At 48.4% G+C, this 12,558-nt stretch overlaps 1 protein-coding gene across 1 annotated transcript; it reads left to right on the plus strand.

Annotated features, from left to right (window-relative positions):
* Nucleotides 1-2,398: 2,398 nt before the first annotated feature.
* ISL1 (ISL LIM homeobox 1) lies at nt 2,399-11,925 on the plus strand. The gene is made up of 6 exons (XM_089908563.1): nt 2,399-2,435; nt 2,991-3,255; nt 5,994-6,253; nt 8,070-8,356; nt 9,591-9,758; nt 11,809-11,925. The coding sequence occupies exons 1-6, from the start codon at nt 2,399-2,401 to the stop codon at nt 11,923-11,925; spliced, it is 1,134 nt and encodes a 377-aa protein (XP_089764689.1).
* Nucleotides 11,926-12,558: the final 633 nt, after the last annotated feature.

The raw sequence follows: 12,558 nt of genomic DNA on the forward strand, positions 1-12,558 counted from the left end.
TTAAAATTCTCTACTTCCTGGAGATATAGTACCTTTTTAAAAAATAGAGTCAGCTTGGTTATCTGTACAGGAAACATACCCGTATGCTGGGAAGATTTGCTTCGTGTTGTCATTACCAGCATCAGTTTTACAAAAGCAGCCTGACAAAAGGCTCCACGCATGTAATACCAGCGAGACTAGAAACTATGACCAAAAACCAAAACCACCCCGCCCCCCCCAGTCTGGTAAATGTATCAACCTACCTCTAACTTTCGATTTCACACACACGCACTCTGATATAACTTATTGATACAATAAAAACAGAAGGGATGAGATCCATTTAGAAATTTTCCTTGAGAGAAAACAAAACAAATGCATGTTCTTGGCAAAGCCCCAGCCAGATCAGGAGGAAATTCAGCATCTTAGTTTCTCTCTGCGCTCTGGAGAAGCATATCCCTGTAAACCGAGCCACTGAGACCGGCTGAGGGCTCACGGCTGTTATCAAGGGCTAGATCTGGCGAATGATACAAAGAACGGAGTTTCCTAACACACCAGGTTTTCTCAAGGCAACCGAAATTAAACACCGAAATTAAACCTACTACTGCGTGCGTTTGCGGGCCTTTTTAGATAAAACTGGCAGTCACATTAGATAAGGAATAGCTATTCAGGAGCTTTTGGAGGAGTGCGGTGGGGGGAGTCTTCGTGGCCTTCCTGTGACTGTTTTGGGGAGATGGTTAAGATATGACGGGAACATGTAAGAAATTATTAAAAACAGTTATTTACCGGCGAGTTGCAGCCAACATTCTTCTCTCTCCAGGTTGTTTCCCGAGAGAAAATGATTAGATAAACACACCCAGTGAAGGGAAATAGGTATTTCGCTGTTCTTCTGTTGGACCTCTCCCTAACTCACGCCCTTAGACTGACGCATTTTTAAAATCTCTAGAGAGACGTGGAGACCTGTCCTTACAATTATCAAACACCACCAGCTAACTGTACACGTTTGCTTAAAAACAAAGGGCAGGAAACCAGAAGAGAGAGGAACTGGACAGGCTATATTCACTTTGCAAACTTTAAACTACTGGCCGATCACTTTGCACTTAGGCTTCGGGTTAGTGCACTTCCTAATTCTGAACTGCAAAGCCGACCTCGCGGGTCGGAAGGAGAGAGTAGTCCGCGGAGTCAGCTTGGTTTTACCTGTGCGCTTCCAACCTGATTTTCCGCTTAGGCACGAAGCGCCCCTTCCCCCCACCCCCCACGTTTCTGGAGATCTGAGGTCAGGGATAACGGGGTAGTGGGGTAGCAGCAGCGAACAATTCCTCTGGGTCTATTCATCCCATGACCGGTTCGTCTTCCCCTAGCCAGCTCCCAGCGCGCTACGCGCAGCCAGTTCGGGAACTCACCCACCCCGGCAGCAAAGCCCGGCCAGGCCCGGAGCTGTGCGCCAAAGCGCGAAACCAAACGAGGCAAAGGGCCTGTTCCAAGTCGCCCCTCTTCCTAAAGCCCGGGAAGGACCTCTTCATCAGGAAGACCTACCCACCAGCCACTCGCCACCGGCGGCGGAAAAGTGAGCCCAGCGCGCAACACGGCCAGCCAGACTGCGGGGACCCCAGGAGCGCAGGGCGGAGGAGCAGCGCGACAGGAGGCGAGGGCGCTGGCGGCACGGCCGAGAAGGAGCAAGGAAGGGGGCAGGAGGAGGAGGAGGAGAAGGAAGCCAAAAGCCAGAGCGGCCGGGCCGCCCGAGCATCGGGGGAGAGCCGCCTGAGGCCCGAGCAACTCGCCTCGGGAGCCCTAATCCTCTCCCGCGGGCTCGCTGAGCGGTCAGTGGCGCACGGCAGCAGCGAGGCTGAAATATGATAATCAGAACAGCTGCGCCGCACTCCCCGCAGCCAATGGGCGAGGCGCTCGCCTGACGTCCCCGCGCGCTGCGTCAGACCAATGGCGATGGAGCTGAGTTGGAGCAGAGAAGTTTGAGTAAGAGATAAGGAAGAGAGGTGCCCGAGCCGCTTCGAGTCAGCCGCCGCCGCAGCGCCTCCGCTCCGCCAGCTCCGCCGGCTTAAATTGGACTCCCCGATCCGCGAGGGCGCGGCGCAGCCGGGCAGCGGCTCTCTCAGCCTTGGCAACCCTAGGGGCCACTGTTTCCCACTTAGCCACAGCTCCAGCATCCTCTCTGTGGGCTGGTCACCAACTGTACAACCACCATTTCACTGTGGACATTACTCCCTGTTACAGATATGGGAGACATGGGAGATCCACCAAAAAGTAAGAGGCGATTTTACCTTGTGGGGCTCGGTGTGCTGTTCTTGTGCGGGGGTCTCTCTCAGGCAAGGGTGCCAAGGGCTCTTCGGAGTTCGAGTCATTGCTTGGAGAGAGAGAGAGAGAGAGAGAGAAGGTGGCTTTTTCTTGTTGCCGCCACGCCTGCATGCTTGCTGTCGGTTCTGATCTTCGGGAAACTGATCGTACCTTGTGTTTGAATTCGCCTGCGTGCCCTCCAAAACCCTAGCCTTCTGGTGCTAAGCGGTGGTTTCCTCCTCGGGAATCCTGAGCTCTCCGAGAAGGTTATTCTGTTGCAAAGGTCCGCCTGCAAGTACAATACCCGGAGATGTGAATTAGCATTAGACTTGCAAAAGAGAACGAGTGACAACTGTATTGATGTCTGCTCTTGCTAACAATTTCCAGTCCTATGTGCTATTTAAGAGCGTGCTTCATGGAAAATATAGACATCCCTGCGTTCACTTAACGCTTCTAGTCAAAACCTTTTCTTTGACTTGACTTATCCATAATCTTTCCCAATGATTATGGCAAAGAGGGAGGAGGGAGGAAAAAGAAATACAAAATGAACGGGTTTGATTGCGTGCTAGGCTTACAAATGTAGACTATTCAAATCCGCATTTTACATATATTCCACCTCCTTTTAAAAATGAGTCAGGGTTTTGATGGCACACTCCAATTACCATCCCAAAGTGCAATACTCTTAAAAAAAAAAAAAAAACTCGCAGAGTACGCCCTATAAGAGAACGACACTAAAAGTGTGTTTATCTCTGTAGGAAGTAAACGGTTAGTCAATCATGTATTTATTTTCATTTCAGAAAAACGTCTGATTTCCCTATGTGTTGGTTGCGGCAATCAAATTCACGATCAGTATATTCTGAGGGTTTCTCCGGATTTGGAATGGCACGCGGCATGTTTGAAATGTGCGGAGTGTAATCAGTATTTGGACGAGAGCTGTACGTGCTTTGTTAGAGATGGGAAAACCTACTGTAAAAGAGATTATATCAGGTACGCCATTTGTACTGCTTCCTTAACTTTGTGAGATTTCCCTCTCTCTCCCCATTCTTTATTATTTTGTGTGGCTTTGTCCTTTGGTGAAGTTTGCCTTAATGGATTCCGGCGTGCAAAAGTTACCCTTGTAAGTGTAATACGTAAATTAACCTGTGCTGTTCATTTTACTTTTTAGAGGGAAAAAACCCCCCGCGAAACTCGATAGTGGTTCCCATAAATTATGTGGCATTGAAGCTTGTATAATTGCTCTTGGAATTTGTGATACTCAAATTATTTTCCTGTTACCCTCCCCCTTCCAAAACAAACAAAAAAAATCAAGATGGAAAAGTTGGGGTTTCTAAACTTAAAAAAAAAAAAGGTTGGTTGGTTTTTATTGTATCATGCAATGCTTTTTCTTTTTTATTTATTTTAATTAAGTATTTTATTAGTAACTTCCAGATTCTTCGGAGATGTCAATGCAATAGGTGAAATAGTTTGACCTAAGCATATTTAGAGATGTACTTTGAAAGAGCAAATAGAGATATTGCCCTTTTACTTTTAGGGTAAGGACTCCTGCCTGGAAAATGTAAAAACCAACCCAAATATTCTCTGTAAAAAAGACCGGAAATTTAATCTTTTTAAATATTAACCCTTTGGTGACATCTGACTGTCTTCTTTCTTATCTTATCTGAGCTGATGAATTAGACAGAGCAGATCAAATTGCCCATCATCTGTCTACGAACAATTGGTATATTTAGATAATTGAACAGCTTCTTTTCTCACATTAAAATCTGGTAACTGATAAAATGAGCGAATTGCCCTTACTGTCAAGAATAAAACCACATAAGGAACTTCCTGAAGTTTTTTCTTTCAATTTATTCTGCGTCTAAACTTTATGCTTTGCCAATCTCAAATTTTCTGACTTGTGTATACATATGTCAGAAACTTCATTTTCTGCCTTAGGAAGGAAGTAGAATTTCCAAAGAAAATATTATTGTTTTAAGAACAAAACAGAAGAGATAACACCTTCGTTATTATGTCGATTCGTTATTATGTCGAATAATATCAAAATATTATATTTAAAAATAAGTTCTCCAGTGGCTGTTAACAAGTAATTAGCTCTGTAAGTCAGAGTTTATGGAGCTTAGAACTTAACCTTAAAGTTTAGCTGTGATTTAAGTATGCAGTTACAATTTTTTCCTGCTCACTTAGTGTGCAGTATTTTTCCTTATTTTAAAACCATGAAGTGGAGAGTGTAATTTTAATAAAGCTGAACAGTGCAGAAAAAACGTTTATTAATACTTTGATGGTGGGGGAGGAGGACGGGAGGAAAGAGGGGAAGTGGGGAGCTAGAGGAAGGGGGAGGGATTTTCCAAATTGTTTGGTCACAGGCAAGGTAAAGTCCTCATCCTATGAAGTGGAAGATCTCACATAGAGTAGGCGGAGGGAGGGAAAACTTTTGAATCTACCTTCTAACCTCTGACAAATGAGCCATTTTCAATTGTTTACTTGATTGGTTTGTGAACTGGAGATTCTGGAGAGGGAGAGCTCACTTCTCAACCCCAGCAGTAGCTTTACTCCTGTGGAGATAGTGTTTTGCTCAATTGTATTCAGACCTGCTTGTGCCTAATTCTGGCTAAACGTTAGTGGAAGGAACCAATCGCTTTTACATTTTCTTCTCCACTCTTTCAACTGTGTGTGTGTATGCGCGTGCAAGTGTGTGTGTCCCTTTGAAATCCTGTAGTTGTAAAAGCAGAACAGAGAGACCGTTTAGATTTCCGAATGCCTTTCCCCCCTTGGGGGAGCGAGGCTCCCCCTCTTACCCCCCTTTGTGTAGGTCTTTTCCTCTCCTCCATTCTCTCTTTGTAGGAACGCTCCTGCTTTGATTATTAGTGATAACGCGGAGAGGGGGCCAGGGCAGAGCCTCTAGATGAAACCTACAAGGATTGTCTCTTGGTAAAGAAAGGTCAGCAGTGAGGAAGACCTTAGGAGTGGGTCTTTTCATTTTTCTGTCTGGTCAGGGTTCTCAAACAAACTGAAATAAAGGTAGATGCTTCAGCAAATTGAAAAAGATGGAGGGAACCAAAGCAGATTTTTAAAATAATAATAAAAGGAGGAAGGGAGAGGAAACTTTCTGTTAACATTGTTGCCTGAGGAAAAGATCTTTAGCTGGGGAAAAGTGCAGTGGGCTTGTGCAGAAAGGGCTCTGGAAACCCTCAGAGGTTTCATTTTGTTCTTCTGCCTGTGCATTTGTGTGTTTTCAAACCGAGTGGGGTGACAATCTCATTCCATAACCTCATTTTCTTTTGAAAGGAGGATTTGGGTTGCAGTTTTAGAGACGTTTCTAGCAGCAGAAATTGGGGGATAGGGAGGCAAAAATTTGGGGCCAGTGACTTCCGAGTCCCCCTGGACCCCTTCCTGCCAAGAGCGGCAAGGGCCACCCTGGACTGGTCGCTGGAGCAGCGGCCCAGGCTTCCAACACGTCAAACATTTTTCGATGGTTTGGACTGGGCGTTTTCAACTAAGAGGTACGGATCGAGACACAGAAGCTCATAGGAAAGGGAAATGGAGCGGGAAACGAGAGAAATCTAATCATTTCCACCCTCCCATTCCCAGCTTGTCTGCGAATGCTGATTTCAGTGTCTCAGGGCGTTGTGGCCGAGGTTGCCAGCGACCTTGGGTCGGGGGCAGCGCCCGCCTGAAGTGACCACCTCTCTCTGTGCTTCCCTCCCGCCCCGGGCCCGGCCCCCGCGCAGGTTATACGGGATCAAATGCGCCAAGTGCAGCATCGGCTTCAGCAAGAACGACTTCGTGATGCGCGCCCGCTCCAAGGTGTACCACATCGAGTGTTTCCGCTGCGTGGCCTGCAGCCGCCAGCTCATCCCCGGGGACGAGTTCGCGCTGCGGGAGGACGGGCTCTTCTGCCGCGCGGATCACGACGTGGTGGAGAGGGCCAGCCTGGGCGCCGGCGACCCGCTCAGCCCCCTGCACCCGTCGCGGCCGCTGCAAATGGCAGGTACTTCTGGGCGCGGAGGGAGGCCCTCCTCGGGGAGGCAGGCGCCAGGCGAGGCCAGCGCCACTCCTGCCAGCGCGCCAGAGGCCGCAGCAACCCTGGGACCCTTGCGGCAGTTGCTGCGGTCGGAGGCGGAGGGTTCTGGGTGCGGTTTGCACCGCGCTTCACTCTTTCGCAGCAAGGTTCAATGCCCTCACTGTCTCCCTTGACTCCCCCCAGCACAGCTACCCGTCTGTGTGTCTAGATGTGGGTGCCCGTGAATGTACACCGCTTGGGCACACGTGTCTGCACACGCCCAAACAGTACTTCCAGTTCACCTTGGCCTCCAAAACGCGGCTTACTGAAAACGGGCTTCAGCTCCCCGCCAGGTATTCTCCCCGCAGCTGCCTAATTAAAGGGGTGGAGCTCTGGGCCCCTGGAGCTTCCTCCTTTAACCCAATGAAGGAAGCTTAGGTGGCCTCAAGTTATTTAGCCTCTCAATTCCTTTTCCCTTGCAAACTGCCCCCCCACTCCAAAATACTTTAAAAATTTATTTGTATCCCTTTGTGAGAGAGTGGGCCTGAAAAGATAGTTTTAATAATTGCAAGCCTTCGCACAGAGCCGTAATTTAAAACTGTCCACAAGCTTATCTGAAGTAATTGCCTTTGAAAGGGAGCCTCCCTCTTTAAACCGTTCATTCTACTTGATTTGGTGAGAATTTCATCTTCTGGCCTGTTGCTGTGACACTAAATTGACCCCATAGGTGTTGACCTGACCCCCGGGGGTCCTGGAAAGTGCAAGATTTGTAACAAACAGATCTGAGGGCCCTTGCCCCAGGAAGGAGAGTAGAAATAGAGCAAGGTTGGCCAGGAGGGGGGACACAGGTAAGAAGGCAGACAACGTGCTTTCTGGTCTTAATAGATCTGCCCTGTGCATTTTTAAAGTGTCAATTCGCCCTAAGTTCTGGCTGTGAGAAAACTACAACTCTTCCTCCTCTGCTCTCTGGCAGCTCTAAGAATTCCGTCCTGGGGGATTTGTGACTTAGCTTGCAGGGGGGCAAAGCCAGAGGTGGCAAATTCTGTTAGGTGCAACCTGCGCTCTGCTTTGGGAAGCACAGAAGAGGCCGAAGTATTGGGAGGGAGTCAGGAGCCAGAACACTCCCCAGCTGTCTTTTCTCTAGAGGCCAGGCAGCTCTAAAGAGTTTCGATTTTCCTCTTCTTGGGATCAGATCACATCAGGAACATCCAGGTAGATTTAGTAGATCCAGGTAGACTAAGAAAGATCAAAGCCTGGAGAGATGGCCGAAATCCCGAATTTCTTTATCCTCTTGATATAATTGTACCCTGGGGACTGAAGTTCAAGCTCTCTGTCAGAATTCTCCTCAGCCTTTGCGCTGCAGGCATCCCGCTGGGGTAGTGTCTCTGGCTGTCACTGGGGTTCTGCGTTTCTTTCCCTAGTACCGCCTGTGCGTTGGGGGTGGGGGTGTGTGTGGACTCGGTGTAACCTGGGCCCAGTCCGGGTACTAGAAAAGGCGCATAGGGAGGAGAAACAAGGCAGAACGATGCCGCCCTTGCTGTGAGCAGGGGGACAGGCCCTGAGACGTGCGCCCCTTTGCTGACTCCATGTTGACACGAGCAGGGGCGAAGGCTGCTTTCCGGGCCCGGATTACTGAGCATTGACCTCTGAGATTAGAAAGCGAGATTTTATTCTCCCTTTTGCGCCCCTTACCCCCACCTCTGCCGCCCCTGCTTTGTCTGTCGAGGCTGCAAAGAGCTGCCCATTGTCCGGGAGCGGCGCGGGCGGGCGGCCCGGCCCGCTCACGGCACCCCTTGCCCCGCAGCCGAGCCCATCTCCGCCCGGCAGCCGGCCCTGCGGCCCCACGTCCACAAGCAGCCAGAGAAGACCACCCGCGTGCGGACTGTGTTGAACGAGAAGCAGCTGCACACCTTGCGGACCTGCTACGCCGCCAACCCCCGGCCCGACGCGCTCATGAAGGAGCAACTGGTGGAGATGACCGGCCTCAGTCCCCGCGTGATCCGGGTCTGGTTTCAGAACAAGCGGTGCAAGGACAAGAAACGGAGCATCATGATGAAGCAGCTCCAGCAGCAGCAACCCAATGACAAAACTGTGAGTGGCCCTGGGGCCCGGGCAGGGGACGAGAGGGGGAAGCCTAGGAGGTGTGCGTGCCGGCTGCCCAGGTGGGCCGGCGCCGTTTCCCTCCGGCTCCGGAGCAGGACCCGGCACTGGCGGCCCCTCCCCCCGACCCCTGCCCCGTGGAGAGGCCCCCCCCACCGGTGCCCGGCCCAGCGCCCACACCGCGGCCCGCGCTGCTCCGGGAGGCCCCAGCCCGCGGGGGTGGGCTCGTGCCCTTCAGCCTCGCCCCATCCCGGATCCGGAAGGGCCGTCGCCCCCTCCGTGGGCAGTGAGGCCTGGCGCCGGTTTTGCCAAAGTTCCGGTCATCAGTTCCTCAGGCAGCCGAGAGGAGGAAGGGACAACTCCTTGGCTTCCTTTTTAATCCAGGGTCATCCCGGTGTCCCCCGTGCGCAGCCTGCAGCAGAGCCCCCAGGTGGGCGAAGTGCCCCAAGGTGACCCGTGAAAACAGGGCACCTTCTGCTCCAGGTCAAGCCCAGGTCTCCAGAGATGTCAGGCCCCTGGCACTATTACCCACAATCATCCCTGGCCCAGAGCGGCACCCAACTGGCAGGCCTCCTGGTTAAGTTAAACTAAAGAGTTTCTTTCTTCCCCCCACCAACCAGCAATTTTTTTTTTGCTTTTTACGGCTTAGGCCCTATTTTTAAATGCCATAAAACGTGCTGTCATTAAATTTGACAGACTGGCCAAGCCTGGGCCAGGGCATTTTCTAAGTTGGTTAGTGCATAATAGCACAATAGTGGCCTGACCCAAGTGCTTGGGAGTCGGGGTTGGCTCCCAGAGAATTGCCTGCAGAAAGTCTACCCCCAGATCTGACTAACAGACTGCCCAGAAAATCACCATGTCTAGAGGCTGAAGGGAGGCCTATCCTGCCTCAGCTTTCCACTGAGATGCTATGGCCTGGAAAGGCAGACGGGCGGAATTGGGATTAACAGTGCATTTAAAGGGAAAGAAGAAAGTCGAAACAGAATTTCGCTTAATAAGGTCCAAGCAGACCTAATAGTCCAGGCCACAGAAACAGAAGAACAAAACGTAATAACACAAAACTGAACCCTGGCTAATATCCATACGCCCAGCAGATTAACTGAGTCAATAAAGGCCACTATATAGATAAGATAATACCAGGGTATATTTGCTTAGCCTGCACAGACAATGCAGGGAGGGAGTTTGCTCATTAACATGTTGGGATTGGGGGGGGACCTATTCACAGAATATCCAGGGGATGACAGGAACTCCCATGGTGGCTGCCAGTCCAGAGAGACACGACGGTGGCTTACAGGCAAACCCAGTGGAGGTGCAAAGTTACCAGCCGCCTTGGAAAGTACTGAGTGACTTCGCCTTGCAGAGTGACATAGATCAGCCGGCTTTTCAGCAACTGGTAAGTGTCAGCTCCCAGAGTGGGGAGGCTGAATCTCCAAAGAAAGGAGATTCTGGTTAAACTGTCACACAAGGAAAGATTCTGGGGGTTTAGCGAGGAGGGTGCTCCCCGACCCCAGGGTTGGGGAGAGACGAAGGGGGTGTGTTGGAGAGAGGAGGGAAGCACTCAAGGAAAACAAACCTCTTGTCAGTCTTTTCTGTGAGAGTTCATAGTTTGACCATATAGGTTGAATTTTCTATCAATCAGGCCTGTTCTGAGGGATTAACTTCAAGGTGCCTAACTAAATAGACACGCGTGGGAAGGTATCCTGGGTTGCAGAATCATACATCTTCGACTTGTAGCGTCAGAAGGGACATTAGAGATCACCTTGGCATTTTGATCAGCAGCCAGTAAATGTACTCCCTTCTCAGCTCCTAGAGCATGGTATAGTTAAGGACCTAAATCAAGGTGATTGTAATAATAATCAATGTCGTAATACATAATCAATGTTATTATCAATGGTCAGCAGGCACCCATCTGCACTATTCAAATATATCAATAAAAAGTTCAGTTATTCAAAGATATGATTGATACTTTTTGTGACTATATCTCTTTCTGGGACTATATCTTAATCTAAAATGTAGGAGTGCTTAAACATTTTTTTAGTATGTAAGTTCAAATATCCTTCACAGTCACATACTGTGGGGCATGTATAGCAAAAGGGACCTGAGTTCTACCAATCAGAGAGATAATAATGTGAAAACCGGTTTTCGTGTTAATATTTCTACACATCCAGAGAAGAGAAAACTCAACTCACTTTTCACCTGGGTGAAGATAACTAAGATTATTAAGTATATATCTTTTGTGAGATGATATATGTACACATACGGTTTTTTTTCTTAAGTAATAAACAGCCCTGTAGGATCTTGTTCTATAAAATAAGATCCATTTGAAAAACTTGTTCCTTTCTTTGAAAATAAAGCTTGAATTGAGGTTAACTTTTTCCCCTCAAATTTACCTGGAGGGCATTTTCTTTCTTTGTGGCAACAGTTGGGTAATGGGCCACAGGCAGGGGTTAAAAGGGCTTGGCCCAGGTGTCTGTTTGAAAGTGGGCCAGTCTAGAGGAGGCAGATTTGAGAAGTCCCTTGGCTTCACAGTGGGAAAGTTCAATAAGATAGCAAGGAAGGTAGACCCCGGAATTAGGAAAAAGAAATTATTTTTAATGTCAGGCTAATCTTACCAGTTATTTGGATCAGAGAAGGCAGGTAAGGGGAGGGTTCAGGGCAGCCAAGTGTTTTGCACCTCCTGAAACTTTAGTGTCAGCTGAGAGCAGTGGAAGGGAAGCCGAGGATGGGGAGGTGTTGGGAGCAGAGTGGAGAAGAAGGTTTACCACAGCAACACAATACTTTTGGCTTAAGAGAAGGAGCCAGATATTTATAATGTGGATGACGTTATAATATATGGGTCTCCTCTCGGAAGGAAGAGCCTGATTGAAAGAGAGAAAGAGGCCAAAAGGCAGCAGGACCAACAGCAAGGAAGAAAGGCCACGCTGTGAACCCTCTGAGGAGTTAATCACTGTTCTGTGGAGCCTCCTCTGAATCTCCCGTCACACGATCTGAGCGGCGTGTTATGGATTTTCCAACTCAAGAAGAGAGGCTTTGATGCCTAGAGACTGAGAACTTGCCTGCTACCAGGGCAACACGTAGCCAGCAGGATAATTTTATTTCGAGCATGCATGGTAGAGTTGCGATGCCATTTTACAGTGGGAAACACATTTGTTCTTAAATAATTTAATGCAACATAATGTTGGGAATTCAGTTTCAGTTAAAACAGAGATCTCTTAGAAGATGGGAAAGCGAGAGGATTTCTTCCCAAGTTCTTTTCCTTGTAGGCTTTCTTTAAGCCTGTTAAAATTCAATTATATGTGCGGATATCTCTATCTATATATCTGTCTCTGCACACAGACACAGACACACACACACACACACACACACACACACAGGACAAGTTTATAATCCTTTTGTGAATACGATCACAGCCTCCTTTATTCATTTCTTAACCTTCTATGCAGGTCAATTTTTCAGAAGGAGGACCGGGCTCTAATTCCACTGGCAGTGAAGTGGCGTCGATGTCCTCTCAGCTCCCAGATACACCTAACAGCATGGTAGCCAGTCCAATTGAGGCATGAGGAACATTCATTCAGATGTATTTTTTTCCCTGTTGGAGAAAGTGGGAAATTATAATGTTGAACTCCGAAACAAAAGTATTTAACGACCCAGTCAATAAAAACTGAATCAAGAAATGAATGCTCCATGAAACGCACGAAGTCTGTTTTAACGACAAGGTGATATGGTAGCAACACTGTGAAGACAATCATGGGATTTTACTAGAATTAAAACAACAAACAAAACCCAAACCCAACATAATGCTATCCAATGACCTTAGGAGTACTGAAGAAAAAAAAAAAGACGTTTTTAAAACGTAGAGGATTTATATTCAAGGATCTCAAAAAAAGCATTTTCATTTCACTGCACATCTAGAGAAAAGCAGAAATAGAGATTTTCTAGTCCATCTTATTCTGAATGGTGCTGTTTCTATATTGGTCGTTGCCTTGCCAAACAGGAGCTCCAGCAAATGAGCAGAAAGAGAAACTGGCCTCTTTGGCTGAAAGAGTCCTTTCAGGAAGGTGGAGCTGCGTTGGTTTGCGATGTTTTTAGTTGACTTGAACAAGGGGTTAATTGAAATCCTGGGTCTCTAGCATGTCCTGTAGCTGATTTCTTTTTTCCTTTTGCCCCTCCCCCTCTTTTTTTTTTTGAGATCC

Source organism: Delphinapterus leucas, chromosome 3 (genome assembly GCF_059928025.1).
Source record: "Delphinapterus leucas isolate spDelLeu-1000000601 "Yukka" chromosome 3, BTC_Dleu_Yukka2, whole genome shotgun sequence".
Classification (NCBI taxonomy): domain Eukaryota; kingdom Metazoa; phylum Chordata; class Mammalia; order Artiodactyla; family Monodontidae; genus Delphinapterus; species Delphinapterus leucas.

Coding starts and splice junctions, on each gene's coding strand:
- ISL1 (XM_089908563.1), top strand. CDS start 2,399: ATGCTTGCTGTCGGTTCTGATCTTCGGGAAACTGATC. Junction 2,436..2,990: donor TGATCTTCGGGAAACTGATC/GTACCTTGTGTT, acceptor ACGCCCTATAAG/AGAACGACACTAAAAGTGTG. Junction 8,357..9,590: donor AGCAACCCAATGACAAAACT/GTGAGTGGCCCT, acceptor ACCTATTCACAG/AATATCCAGGGGATGACAGG.